This window comes from Microchirus variegatus (assembly GCF_963457635.1).
Source record: "Microchirus variegatus genome assembly, chromosome: 5".
Lineage (NCBI taxonomy): Eukaryota > Metazoa > Chordata > Actinopteri > Pleuronectiformes > Soleidae > Microchirus > Microchirus variegatus.
The window spans coordinates 12,643,781-12,657,437 of NC_139806.1; the positions used below are offsets into that span (position 1 = coordinate 12,643,781).

Here is a 13,657-nt window from a genome sequence, read left to right on the forward strand (position 1 = left end):
AGTTTGACAGGAGGAGACGAAACCCTCGCTTGGTTGTGGCGATACAGGTACATGACAGCCGCGAAGGCGTGTCTCAACCTCACACAAAAGGTAAGACCGACAGAATGTGGGACACGGCGCGGAGAAGGGAATGTTGTTTTCCCTGATCTCAGCTGACCCAGCATTAAGTAAACACAGGGAAAAAGTCTGAAAGGACGTCTGAAAGGGTGTTTTCTCTCTCCCCATTCAAACTCTTTTTATGAGGAGTTTGAATTTCAGGCCCAGAGGTCATGGCCTCTCCGTTCCAACCCTACTGAGAGGAGGTGGGGTGGGGATCCTGTCGCTGAGAATAAAAGGCTTGTCGGCTGAAGAGGTACAGACACGCTCACTCCCCTGTCTGCAGGACAAACAGGAACGACCGCCTCCAGCCCTACAGCTGCCTTGAGGGGGAGATCCCTTGAGGCAAATATCCACCCGCTGTGGGGAAGGAGCAGTCAATCCCACCCTGTAGAGGTCACAATATCTGTCAAGTCAGAGCAGCCAGAGCTCGGTGGTTTCGGTGAGCGTTGAAGCATGACTTGTTGGAGCAAAAAAAAAATGTTTCTGGGGGATTTTCAGCGGGATGGGACTGAAGAGCGGAGCTTTAAAGGCCCTCGGCATCCTGTTCTCTTTCACCTCACACCAGCAGCGACTTACAGCAGCTCACAGCTGGGCGGTTTGCTTGCACTTGCTCTCAGCGACACTCCTTTGGTTTATGGCGACGGCGCAGAGCGTTTAAAGGAAGTGAGAGTTTCACTGCCACAGCTGAGCGGTCTGTATTTAGTGGTGTAGGCTCTGACCGGGCCCCCCTCAAGGCTACGTCAATGAAAGGAAATCCGCGTCAGAGTTGAGCAGGTGAAGAGAAAGAAATATACGGGAGAGTGATGGGAACAGACGGAGACATAGAAACAAAGAGGAGAACGAACATAAACACAAGAGAGGATGTTAGCGAGGAAAAATTATTTCCTTTGACTCTGTAGGTACAGAGCAGCAGAGGAAATGTGCACACACCTCCAACTCCATCCCTCCTTCATCTTCACTGTGAGCTTCCTGTTAAAATGACACAGACTGTTAAATGCACGATGTGCGCAGCATGAATTAAGTCAACACTTGCTGCGTGTGAAGATGTTCAAGTTGGCATAAAACAGAAAGTAGACTAAAAGTACATCGAAAAATATTTACTATATAAACTCAAAATTCACAGTGCACAGAAATGTGTTTATATAACAAGACATGTAGAAAACAAAAGTCTGTCCAGCTGTTGGGGGAAATCTGTCCAAGTCCAGAATCAAAAAAGATACAAACAAGCACAAAATTATCCATTACAAACTTATTTATTGAGTCGCAGAAAGTTTGTGCGCAAGTGTGTGTGTGTCTGTGTACATACACACACAGACACACATGACACAAACAGTCGTTTTCTGTTGATCAATCCAACTTTCGCTGATGGTGAAATGTAAAAATGAAACAAATGAAGTGATATAAATATGCCGAGCTAATACAGGTCACTAAAAACAGGCAACGTGGGTCCAAATCATTTGAACTCCTCCAGCATTTGTATATATAAAAAAAGAGGGGAAAAATAATAATAATGAAGATTCACTTCAACTAATCCTGTCTGTCTTCTGTCGGGCAGTTCCTGGGTCCCAATTATCTGTGTCGCTGATTCTACTCACTGATTGGGCTGTGATTACTTTCAATCCTTCTTGCTTCCCTTTGCGGGTGATGAGGTGTATTTGTTGGCATTGACAGCACCCTATAATAGTGTAATGGTCAGCTGTTGCCTGTAACACTTAAAAAAATCAAATGAAATAAAATAAATACATTTAATAAAAACTAAAAAGGACACAAATTTGCCAAAACTAATGATCAATTCGTCCAGTTTTGAAGGGACTGGGCTGGACGATCTATCCCAGCAGTGATTGTGGAAACATAATCAAGTACAGGAAGACATGATGGAGCGATGTAACAGATGCAACAGCAGCAGCTTACTGATTGAGAGTGATGGCAGCGAACCAGTTTGAGCACAATGTACAGTAAATATGCACTTCTTAAAGTGAAACTACAAACAGTAAGTGGGGGCGAAACCCATTAAAATGCACCATTACTATATATATATATATATATATATATATATATATATATACATAAAGCTGATTTTCGCTCTCAAATGATAACATTCTCTCACACTGTTCGATTGTGTAATACTTCACATTTCTCCACTTAACAATGGTGATGAACAAAACAATACTGAGAAGCATACGTAACACAACCTTCCGCTGAAAAAAAGCCCCGTTAGTGTGTGTGTGATTCACGACGGAGCCCGACAAGGAACAAAATTGAAACTCGAACGTACGTAAGCTACGTACGCGTAAAGCTGCATGACTGACATTTAACACCCATGTCAAATGAAAACAGATTAATCGATGAAGTCGATCCCTCGCCACAAACCCTAAAAAGATGCAGTCTTTGAGGAAGCACACGTTGGTGAAATCAAAAACACAAAGTCAAGCGTTCTGTGTTTCTCTCAGAACATAAACGATGGAAAGCAGGCCTGCCTGTGACCAAGACATTGGGACTTTGTAACAAAATAAATTATTAAAATTAACCTAAAAGCAAAAATATATATATTCATATTCTACAATCCGAGATTTCACCGTTTACTGAAGAAGAAGGAGAAGAAGAAAGTCTGCAGCAACATGAGATGGGGAACGGGAGATGAAACACACAACAGTCTCTGCTCTTTGACCAACACACCACATGTTAGAGTGATGCATGTCTCCACTGTGACCTGCAGGCTCACAGCTGATTAAGTGATGAAGACAGTACCGTGGCATGGTGGAGGAGGAGGAATGATTTATCAGGAGAAAAAACGGGTAAAGAGGAAGACGATATGTCCAAATTTCCCTTCAGGGTTCACCTGCCAGCGCTGGTTAACTTGAGGTTATGAGTGAATGTAATAATAATCTAGAATGAACTATTAATACATACTTTTCCAAATGCATGCTTTTAATGCATTGTAGTGCAGAAGACTCCTAAAAGCTAAAATCACAATTTTAAAAAACGAGCATTACTGTTTTCATTAAAATTTCTCTTCATTTTTGATGGCACCTGAACTGACGGGTATAAACTGACTTTTTTTTTTTTTTTTTTTTAAGAAAAACTACACTAAAAACCACTGATCTTTTCAGATTCAGATTCACAATAACACACAGAATCATCCAAAGAACGACAGTAAAACAACACTTTAAAATGTCTCCAAAAAGACACCAGTCAGAGCGGCAGGTGACCCTCAGTGACTCAGCTGTGGTCATCTGGCCAAGTAAAAATGTGACTGAAGAAAAGGGACACAGGGTGTGGCAGGGTGTGTGTGTGTGGGGGGGGGGGAGGGTTGCTGCAGCTCGATAAAAAGCACAGTAAAAATCTTTGATATTTACACTGAGGAAAGTGAATACATTCAGGCAGCAAAAGGAGAGGGGGAAGGCGACCTCTCCCCCCCTGTACGAGGTACGATTAGCACTGCTAATACTCAGCACTTCCCCGCACAATCTCCGCGACAAATGTCCGCTATCTGCTCCTTACACTTCTGTCCTCATCAAGTTAAGCCAGTAAAAATCACGCTCGGCTCACACAGTTCCACATCAGCATGTGACGTCCGCTCTCGACTGTCGATTGTTAAACTGGTTTCGGAAGTGGTAAAAACGTCGAAGCGTGGGGGGCTTTTTCTGCAACTGTCTGACGGTGCAGCAGGAACAGTGTAGATCCAGTCCTCCCCCCAGGATTCCAACCCCTACCTCAATCAGCAGGAGTCTTTGGTTCAGAAGGCACATGTGCATCTCCCCACAGAAACCCTCCAGTATTTCTTTACATTTTTCTTTTCATTAAATAATCTCATTTGATATAAAAACCCCTGGCAGTGTTCAGGACACCCAGATTTGAAAGGGTTTTGTTTTTTTTCTCCCCAGTTTATTCAATTCCCCACCTTCCTGGTCTGCTGTCCCTTGTGAAAGGCAGGAGGGAGGCTATACTGTAGGTGGGCTGTAAACTCAGATACCATTGGTCAGGTCTGTGATGACGTTGGCTTTAACCAGCTTACGGAGGAACTCCTTCTCCTTGGATATGTTGTGTGTCCATGACTGTGAGGAGAAAAAAACAAGGAGTTAATTCAGTCATACAGCAAAGACAATTTGACAGGCTGTGTAACTTATAACAAAAGCATTGTTATTATGCACTGAGGCACAAGCAGGTGTCTTAGTTTAAGATATTCTTATTCCCAGTATGTGTGGGTGTACATAATATGTGCATTTATATGTGTGAAGCCACGCTGGGTCAGTTTTCCTCCCTGCTGTGCTATGAAGACTCAGTCCAGAGGGTCAGTCAACTTGTAACCTGAGCTGCTGGTTCCTTTGTGGTTGTGCTTTGGGGTTAAGAAATGAAAAGCAACATAGAGCAAACGACGGAGGCACAGGGTGGAGGGAGGAAGAAACATGCAGGAGGGAACAAGAGTGTGAGTGATTGGGCTCTGCAAGACTCGGGTCCAAGATTCTTCCACAGGCTTTGAGTGATGAGTCACATAAGGAACAACGAGCCAGTTTAATTGGGAATTTGCATTGGAAACAGGGTTTCCCTGCATAAATCATGCTAAAATATTTCTTAGAAATAATCGTGTAACATAGATATTCTTTACATGCATTTATGAGGTGTAGAAAAAATTATTCTTCTTCGGTCCAAATTTCTAAAGGAGCAGGTCAGAGAAAACGGAGATGAGGTGCAGCAAAGAACGACGACTAGCACCGTTTATCGGCTAACGTTTGCAGTTCATGCATGTAAGCTGCTCTAAATGTGACGACTAACTGCCTGGGCTTATCTGAGCGAGCCTTTAAGATATCAGCAGCACATTTAGCGGTGAGTGGCAGCTTGTTCGAGAAACCAGTGAAGTTACAATGCATTAGGTAACATAAAAGCTCTTTAGCAGCTAAACTACATTCACCAGATAGTATCTAATGTTGTTAGTCTCCAGTTCACTGCTGGGCTGGTAGTTTACAGAGGTGTTTTTTTAGATCTTTTTTTACTGAGAAGAGAAAACACAAAAGGTAAAAGATGTCAAAAAGCCGAGGGGAAACTAAAGACACCTTTCACATACCAGAAGTCATTTGATTCATTTAGATAGAGTAATTGAAGCAGTTTAACTAAAATTCTAGCCTTTATTCTGCAAACGTGAGAGGCTCTGGGATAACATCTCAAAGCAGAGCATCTCATGAACTCAGCTTTTACAGTGACATATGTGACATTTTACTATCACTTTTTGTGCACCCTAACCCGCTGGCTACAGGATTTTTGTGGAGCTTCAGAGTATAAAGTCTAGATTGGAAACAGGCTGGAAAAAGCGGCAGAATAAAAGTGGATGGTTTTCCTGCTCAGTGGCAGTGAGGTCCCAGACCAAAAAAATAAAAAATCTGACACCTCCAGAGACTGGCAGTGTTTATTAAAGAAAGCTCCAAACAAAAAATCCCAAAGCATTCCCATTAATTAGCCATGTTTGGCTGACGATGACAATGTTGATGATGAAGATGATAATATATGCCAAAGGTTCATTGGACGTTTAGACAGCGGTTATCATCGTCGTGAGCTCATGGTTTACACACATCAGCACGCGGGGGTGACATCTTTGATTCCGCTGGGCTTCAGTCTAAACACACAGAGGAAGACTTGACCGATGGAGAGGAGAAAGGTCTGTCGAGACGGCACTTAGCAACGATTGTTCTAATGACTGTTAGCATGTTGCTGAAGTGACTAATGACGGACGAGTAACACTTGAATCCGGGGGTCTTTAATTTCTTCCTTTAAGCGGTTCAAAATGTTAGTAGAGTTTAATGTTAGGTTAAGTAGAGGAGAATTTATTTGATTTTATTATGTGTGCGTCAAATCAGACTGCAGAGAGGATAAGTTGTGCATGCTGAGATGAGTTAAAGGAAGTGTGGAAGAATTAGTGACATCTATTGTGTCAGCCCTCGCTTTCCCAAGTGCAACAGGCAACTATGATATACTTCAGGTACCAAAAAGCATATTGCTAATCTTTGTGTACATAATAAGCTTCTGTCTCACATCCCTAAAAGTTTGCTGTGACTGGTAATTCTGTTGGCTGAGGCTACAAAAACCACTCTACTATTATCCTAGAGCTATCATACACTTGAAAACATACATATGATTAGTTTATTTCATTTCTGCCAATGAACCCTCTTAACACAGGTCCTTTAAAACCATGCACAATTTTTGGACTAATATTTGCATCAGCCCTGAAATGGAAAATGAATGTATTTTGGATGAAAGCCACTTCAGCCCCCCCTAAACTGTCACAGGCCTGGTGGTCCCTCCTCATTAAAGAATAATTATTTGTTATTTGAGTGGAGAGGCAGACCAGAATATGTTGTTCAGAGCACCGGGGTCATCTGATAGTAGCTTGTATGAGTTGTGTTGTCAGAACGCTCACCTCTTTGATGGTGGACATCTTGACAGTCTCGTAGTAATGCAGCGGAGCGTGGGGCGTGTTCATGTCGTAGCCGAAACCTGCCACCGCCACCTCGTCACAGTTGTGCAGCGCCATCGTTATAGCGACGGTTCCTAACGTTGGAATGTTCTAAAGTCAAAGCAGAGACACAGGTCGATCATGTCATTCTTTGACACGGTCAATAAAGATTTATTTTGAATAACACTGGGGGATTAACGTGGATCAAAAACATATGGAGTTTCGACCGTTTCTGAAACACTAGTTCGGAGACAGATGTCCAACTCCTGCTCATGTATCTGCTTCCTTCCCTCATTCATGCTTCTCTGTCTTTGTTCTTCTCCGCTGCAGCTAACCGACTTTGAGCACTTGGTGATTAACTATTACCTTTAAGACACGACCCCTGCAGACCCCTGCTACGACAGTGATCTACTGGGTTGAACTGTGCTTCCTAACTGCCCTGGGCTGCCAGAGATCTGGGGGGTACTGGGGCTGAGTGTGTGATTGTGTGAGGGGATTCTGGAGAACAAGAGACAGGAAAAATGAATGTGTGCTGGAAGAAGGAAAAAAAATGTGGGTCTAGAAGAAAGAATGGAGGGAGGCCCCATTTAAACCATTACCCTAATTTGCAGCCCTCAGGGTAGGTGGAGCTGCACTAGCAGCTGGTCAACCCCCTACTGCGTGTTCTAATACAGATTAATTTACACACGCTCTCATACAAACTCAACATAAACACTTGTATAACAAATAGACCTGCTCATTAATTTCCATGTACATAAACATACACCCTGATGGTCATCACAGAGACGGGAGAGTGTTCTGGGGGAAAGAATGTGCTAAATCATACAATTCTACTGCTTGTACCGGATGAGACAGCACTGCAAACACCCAGACACACACACACGCACACACACAAATGACCACACTTATTCAATCACACACTTGCACCCACAAACTCTCTCACACACACACACACACACAGGCCAGATGCCCACATGTTGAGCATATGTTGCAGGGGGGAGTTCAGCAGCAGTGTTCTGGTGGCCCCAGAGGGCAAAGCTAAAGTGATACACTCCTCATTTCTCCAACAATATTCTCTCTCTACCTACAGCAACCATATGCATGAACATACCAAGATCACACATTTCTCTGCTCTGGGCCCGTGTTGTTGGCCACCATCATTTATATAAAATTATAAATGTTCTCTAGTGTCTGTTCAAGGCCTGATAAAACAGTCTAGACAAACGTGACTAATTTGCAAAGAACAGACGTCGACTTCTAAAATACAGAGGACTGCAACATTTTCACTGAACCACTCTCCAAGACTTTGGCAATATCAACAATGAAAATTAGGTAGGCATTTCCTTTTTCTTTCTTTGTATCTTTTTTTCTATTGCAAAAAAAATGTGGAAACGTGGTTTTCTGGGGGAGCAGAACATCAAAGAGAACCTTCAAAACTTTTTATCAAGAAGGTTGACTGAGACTACAAAAAGTCGACCTTTTAAAGGCAATTTGATTTAATTGTAAAACAAATTGCCTGAAATGAATCTACAATATGGCTTTTTATCTATATCAGGAGTTCCTAATCCCAGACCCAGGGACTATGTGAAGCTCTCTGCGTTACATTTCTTTTAAAAGTGCTTCATATCAGTTCTGTAGCATCCCCTCTCCCTTCTTCCAGCGAGCTGCTGTCCATTCCTTGTAGACAAAAAGGTTGGGAACCCCTTGTCTATGCAATTACTGAACAGAGGATATTGGACGAAGCAGGGCACAGTTCCGCTGTCATCTATCATTGGCTTTAGTATAGAGGTACTGATATCAATTCAGAATATTATTGCTGGCATGCGTCTTACCCCTTTGCCCATGAGGCCATTGTTGAAAGGCAGGCCAATGAACTGGAATGCAGCCTCCTGGATGAAGTAAGGGTTCAGGATTCTCATCTCAGTTGGCTCCCGCGGCACAGAGTGAGCCACCGACTTCCAGAAACCCTCCGTGCCCCTCTGAAGAAAAAGACAAGAAATTTGAAGAAATTAGTCACTGTGCTCATTTTATCTCTACAAGATCAAAAATGTACATAAAACACATTCACACAATGACACCCTCCCAACCTCAAAGTGAGATTATTCTCTGTTACACTGACATAAAACACAGAAGCCAGACCCCGACTAGCACTGATTAGGGAAATGGCTTTTGGGTCTTTAATGGATGAAGTCAGGGTGAGGGGCTCGCAGGACATCGGTAATTACGACCCCTGGTAGAAGGAGAGTCGAGCTGTGGGTGAGGGGTGCAGCCACCCCGTGGTGTCCCAAAGCGTCTCCAAAATGAATATGAAAATTTGACTGTTTTTCAGTGTCAAGTGTCTCAGCACGTGTACAAACGTCGTTTCCTGTAGTTTTACTAACTTGTAAAGAAATTTAAATGTACAACAAATTGCGTTTGTTAGATGTTAAAAGTCACTCACACATGTTTGTGCAGCATTTGTAGTGAGGACACTCACAACCCTAACCTTAAACCATCACAACTAGTGCCTAACCCTAACCCTAACCATAAAACCAACTCTAAACCATGAAAAAGCCATTTTGAGGGTTGCCAGAATGTGAGCACCAGCCACAAAGTCCTCACTCCCTATGTTTATACACTTTTTGGTCCTCACAAAGATACCCATACAAGAACACACACACACCTACTAAGCAGCAAGATTTATCAAAACAGTAATAGATTGATCTTTTCCTAATTTTCCCCAACATGCCCCGAGTTCATGTTTCTCTCCGACTACTGGAAATGAATCTACCGTTTCTTCTTTGTTGCAAACATGCAGAAGTTGAACATGGCATTAATGATTAGGCCTGATCAAGGGCTTTGCTCTGGGACCCAATAATAGTATACTGATCAATTACAGGATTTAAATTAGAGAACCGGCGGTTAAGTCTGCTCTGATTTGTAGGTAGACATGCAGCTGGGACATCACAAACCCCCCGAACACATTTGCTGGCCGACATCCGAGGTTAAATATGGCATTTGACAGGAAATGGTTCAAATCACACCTTGACCTGAGGGTGTTCTGCGAGACCGCGGGTCTTTAAACGCGAGGCAATCATCATCAGTTGCTAGGGAAACCTGTCAGGACTGTTGCACCACCTGAATAAAATTATGTAACTCTAATGAAACACACTTGGTCTTATCAGTCATACTAGAGCAGCCACTGAAGTGTGAGAAACGGGGAAACGGAATCACAAAAATATTTTGTTATTCCTGTTTTTACACTATTATTACACTCGTAAAACATTGTTGGAGTGAAGAAAACCTGTTCAAAATCACATCTCTTACAAATCAGTTATATTTGCAGCTTTGCTGAATTAACGTACAATGGACGAGCAGTGCGTGATGGTCTTGACTGACAGTGTGATTTCCTAAAAGGAATTGACTCCAATAGGCTCAGCAAATGTAAATGGGAATCACCTGTTCAAATAGCAAAGCACCCACACGGCTGCCTTTGATATGGCAACGTATTAGCGTGTGTGTGTGTGTGTGTATGTGCGTGTGTGTTTATGTGTGTTGGCAGAGGCAGTAGCAACAAGTCTGCTTGCTTTGTGGCTTCAACAGTGGCGGCTCCTTTTTGAACGTAGGCCCAGCTCTGTGCCTTCAGCAAGCTGCAACAGGAACAGCAGCTCATCTCTCCTGTCAACACAGCTTGTGTTTGCCAGGAATCTATTTAGCAGCACTGTTTGGATGTGTGTGCGTACGCTGAATAAAGAGAGTGATGCATTTTTTTCTTTATTCTAAGAAGGAGAGCGAGGGAAGGTAATGACACACAACCCTCGCTTTACACAGCTATGACCTGACATGTACATATGCACGACTTTCACGGGGCGTGGATTTCTTTGAAGATATTCAGACGAGTACAGGTGGCTTTGACAAACGCTAAGAGCAATTAGTATGTGTGGATTCAGAGGGAGGGGGTAGTGGGTGTTGTTTTGACTTTAGGAATGCAAGAAGTTGCTCACATTGTAACGTCTTGTAACGATTTGTACCAGTAGTTATCAGGCTTAGGGTAAAGTTAATGGAACACTCCTTATACAGCATTTAGTTATTAAGCCGACAGCATGGAAGGGCCATAATTGGATTTCTTTTCGCAACAAGTGGAGTTGATGTCCATTAATGCAAACACACCGTTCAGGCACTTCCACATGAACTTCCTGGAGCCAGAGACTAACAGAGCTTTTCCATTATACAGTTCTAGCAATTCTCAGTTCTCCTCGGTTTGGTATCAGGCATGATGTTTTCCATTACGTCATCGTACCTCCTCAACGTGGGCACTGTACCTCATGGCATGACTGTGCGAAACTGTTGTGATATCTGTACTCGACAAAAACACAGAAACTAGTGACACACTAATGTATTGAATCATTAGAATCAAAAAGCCGAATTTAAAAAACTGAGGTTCCACGCTGCTGACAAATTGGCTGGAAATCCCGTATCTCATCTGATATCCATAATTCATTAAACTAGACCGATTCATCCAATTTGGATTGGTTGCTTTCACACAGGAACCATACCAAAGTAGGGCAGATAAAGCGGTCCGAGACCTCAGACCGGTTGATTTGGTGCACACCAAAGTACCGAGATTACATTCAAACCTGACAACACTCATGCACTCATGCCCATCAGTGCCTGGGAGTCACATGTTGATGTCACATTTTAGTATCAGTTCAGCTGAATTGTACCCCAAAAAAAGCCAGAGAGTAGAGCCGAGTTGAGTGCTAGAACTGTATAATAGAAAAGCGCCATATAGGTGCAAAGAAGCTACAAATTCCAAAACTAGAACGATCACTTCCTCACCCAGGCAGCAAAACGGATGTACATCATGACAGATTCAAGATGGGCGACCAAAGAGTGTTTGGCGACAGCCATTATTGACATGGAGGCATGGGTACACTGTCACTCCACCATCAGTAGTGAATACTGCTGCAGCAGTACTCCGAGATTTGCAAATAACCTCCATGGAACAGGATGTTGATTTCACTGTGGACTAGTTTGTCAAGAGAAACAGCGCTGCGTCAGTAGCATGTGAACACAGACAGAACAGGAAATTGCAGAGTGGTACACCACTTACTCACCAGGCCCTGACACACACACACACACATGCTTAAAGGTGAACAGAAGTGTGTAGCTCGGCCTGTTGGGGCTGTCACTGGAGCTGTGGTCCGAAAGGAAATGGCTGTTTCCCTTCTCCAGCAACAGCTTTATGGTTAAATTGGTCTGGATTATTATATTTAAGTGTGTGCACAAGGCTGTGTGTTCCAATAAAGCACCTGTGAAAACAACTTTGAACTTGGAAGCCTAATTGTTGCAATGGGATAGACGGCAGAGAGGTCAACGCTACTCGGACAGAAGGTAAAACGGGCCATAACAATTCTACTTTTGTTGACATTAGTGTTATAAAACTTTCTGTCCAAAAGAATCAACTTATTTCCAGAAAATTTAAAAAGAAAATGGAAATGTATGCATTATTTTATCAGGAAACCAGGAGTAATCATCACACTTGAATAACCAGAACTTAATCAAGTGAGATTAGGCCTTAATTGCAGAGGCGACCTTAATAAAAGCCTGATGTTGTCAGAATACTGACAGTTGTTGGCAGAGTTTCTGAGATTCACTGAAGAGTCGCTGAAGAGGAAAAATAGTTCTGATGAATTCACTTCACATTTGACAGCCATTCCCAAACTTAAGAGTGCCGGCCCACGCAAACCTCAAATCATGACTCTGATCAACGCATGAGACTCAAATCAATTTCATGTGAACATGGGATAGAAATATTCAGCGCAGGTTAACAATCAGTCCGCTTCACTTCATTTCTGAACTTTCAAAACGTGCATGTAGTTATTACAGCTGGAACTCACCACTGAATCATTAAAGTAGAGCTGCAACTAACGATTAATTTCTTGATTAATCGATTGGTCCATAAAATGTTAAAAAACGTTGATCAGTGTTTTGTCCACAAACCAAAATGATTCAGTTTTAATGATTTCTTTCTTATGTGGAGCAAAGAAAATATTCACATTCAAGAAGCTAAAACAATCAATCAGAAACCAATTAATCGAATATCGAAATAGTTGACTACTCATTTAGTAATGAATTAGTAATTGATTAATAGTTTCAGCTCTACATTAAAACACATAACAGAGTGCTCAGTCTTGGAACATATCAGCCCTAGAGAGCCCGGTTAAGGCTGTTTGATGGCATTTAAACATCAAACGGATGCTAAATTTAGTAACGGGAACTTCACTTCACATCTGTAGTAAACACAGATCCCCACACACAACAACAATGTTGTATGAACAGATATTCAGCACTGGTGAGTGAGTGAAAGATAATACAAAGGTCACGACACGTATTACTGCGGATTCTAGTGTGGCACGGAAGATAATGTCTGTATTGTAAATGTATTTCCGAGTAGACAAACACGATAAAGACGCAGCCTCATCATGCCACTGTTGTAGACTACACCTGAGGCTTTGCAAATCCTATGTGTATTTACCTTGTCATTTTGAAAGTGCCAGCTGTACACAGACCGAGACCAAAGTGCTTTTAAAGACGGGATTAGAAATCGACAATGTAAGGGGGGAAAAGAGAGGAGCTACTGTAAGCCAGGAGTGACACATCACAAAGATGGAAAAAGTGATGCGGGCTGAGAGATAACGACTGCTCGGAACAATGACGACAGCTAAAATGGAAAATGTACAGCATTCTATACAGCGTTGCACTTATGCATCTGTTTTGGAAAAATAAATGCGCAATAAATATGATGTACAAAAGCAAAAAAAATGAATATAATGACATGAGTTCTTTCTATGGTTTCCATTATGGGTTAGTTTTAGTGTTTGTGATAACATAAACCAATTAGACTTAAATTTTGACTGAATAACAACAAACAAATTCAAAACAAAACACAGTTAGCACAAGTTACCTACCGTTTACTGACCTCGATAACCTAGCAAACGCAGTCTTACTTGTTGGGCAGCTATCATTTTGTTGAACTACGCTGTAGCCGGGCTCTTCATTGCAGTCTGTCAATGTGGTTGTGCATTTGATTTTTATTGAAAGGATGAATTTAGGAGCACCGTTTTCCACAAA

The 13,657-nt window shown here is 42.3% G+C and overlaps 1 protein-coding gene across 1 annotated transcript in view; it reads right to left on the reverse strand.

Annotated features, from left to right (window-relative positions):
* Positions 1 to 4,064: 4,064 nt before the first annotated feature.
* The window catches only part of LOC310928043 (CMP-N-acetylneuraminate-beta-1,4-galactoside alpha-2,3-sialyltransferase-like), a gene marked incomplete at its 3' end in the record, with an annotated part of 38,347 nt that continues 28,754 nt past the window's right edge, over positions 4,065 to 13,657 (reverse strand). Inside the window, exons 11-13 of the mRNA XM_083890505.1 lie at positions 8,377 to 8,523; positions 6,509 to 6,655; positions 4,065 to 4,154 (exon numbers count right to left, since the gene is read on the reverse strand). Coding sequence (XP_083746631.1) covers positions 4,065 to 4,154; positions 6,509 to 6,655; positions 8,377 to 8,523 — 384 coding nt within the window. The remainder of the gene's footprint in view (positions 4,155 to 6,508; positions 6,656 to 8,376; positions 8,524 to 13,657) is intronic.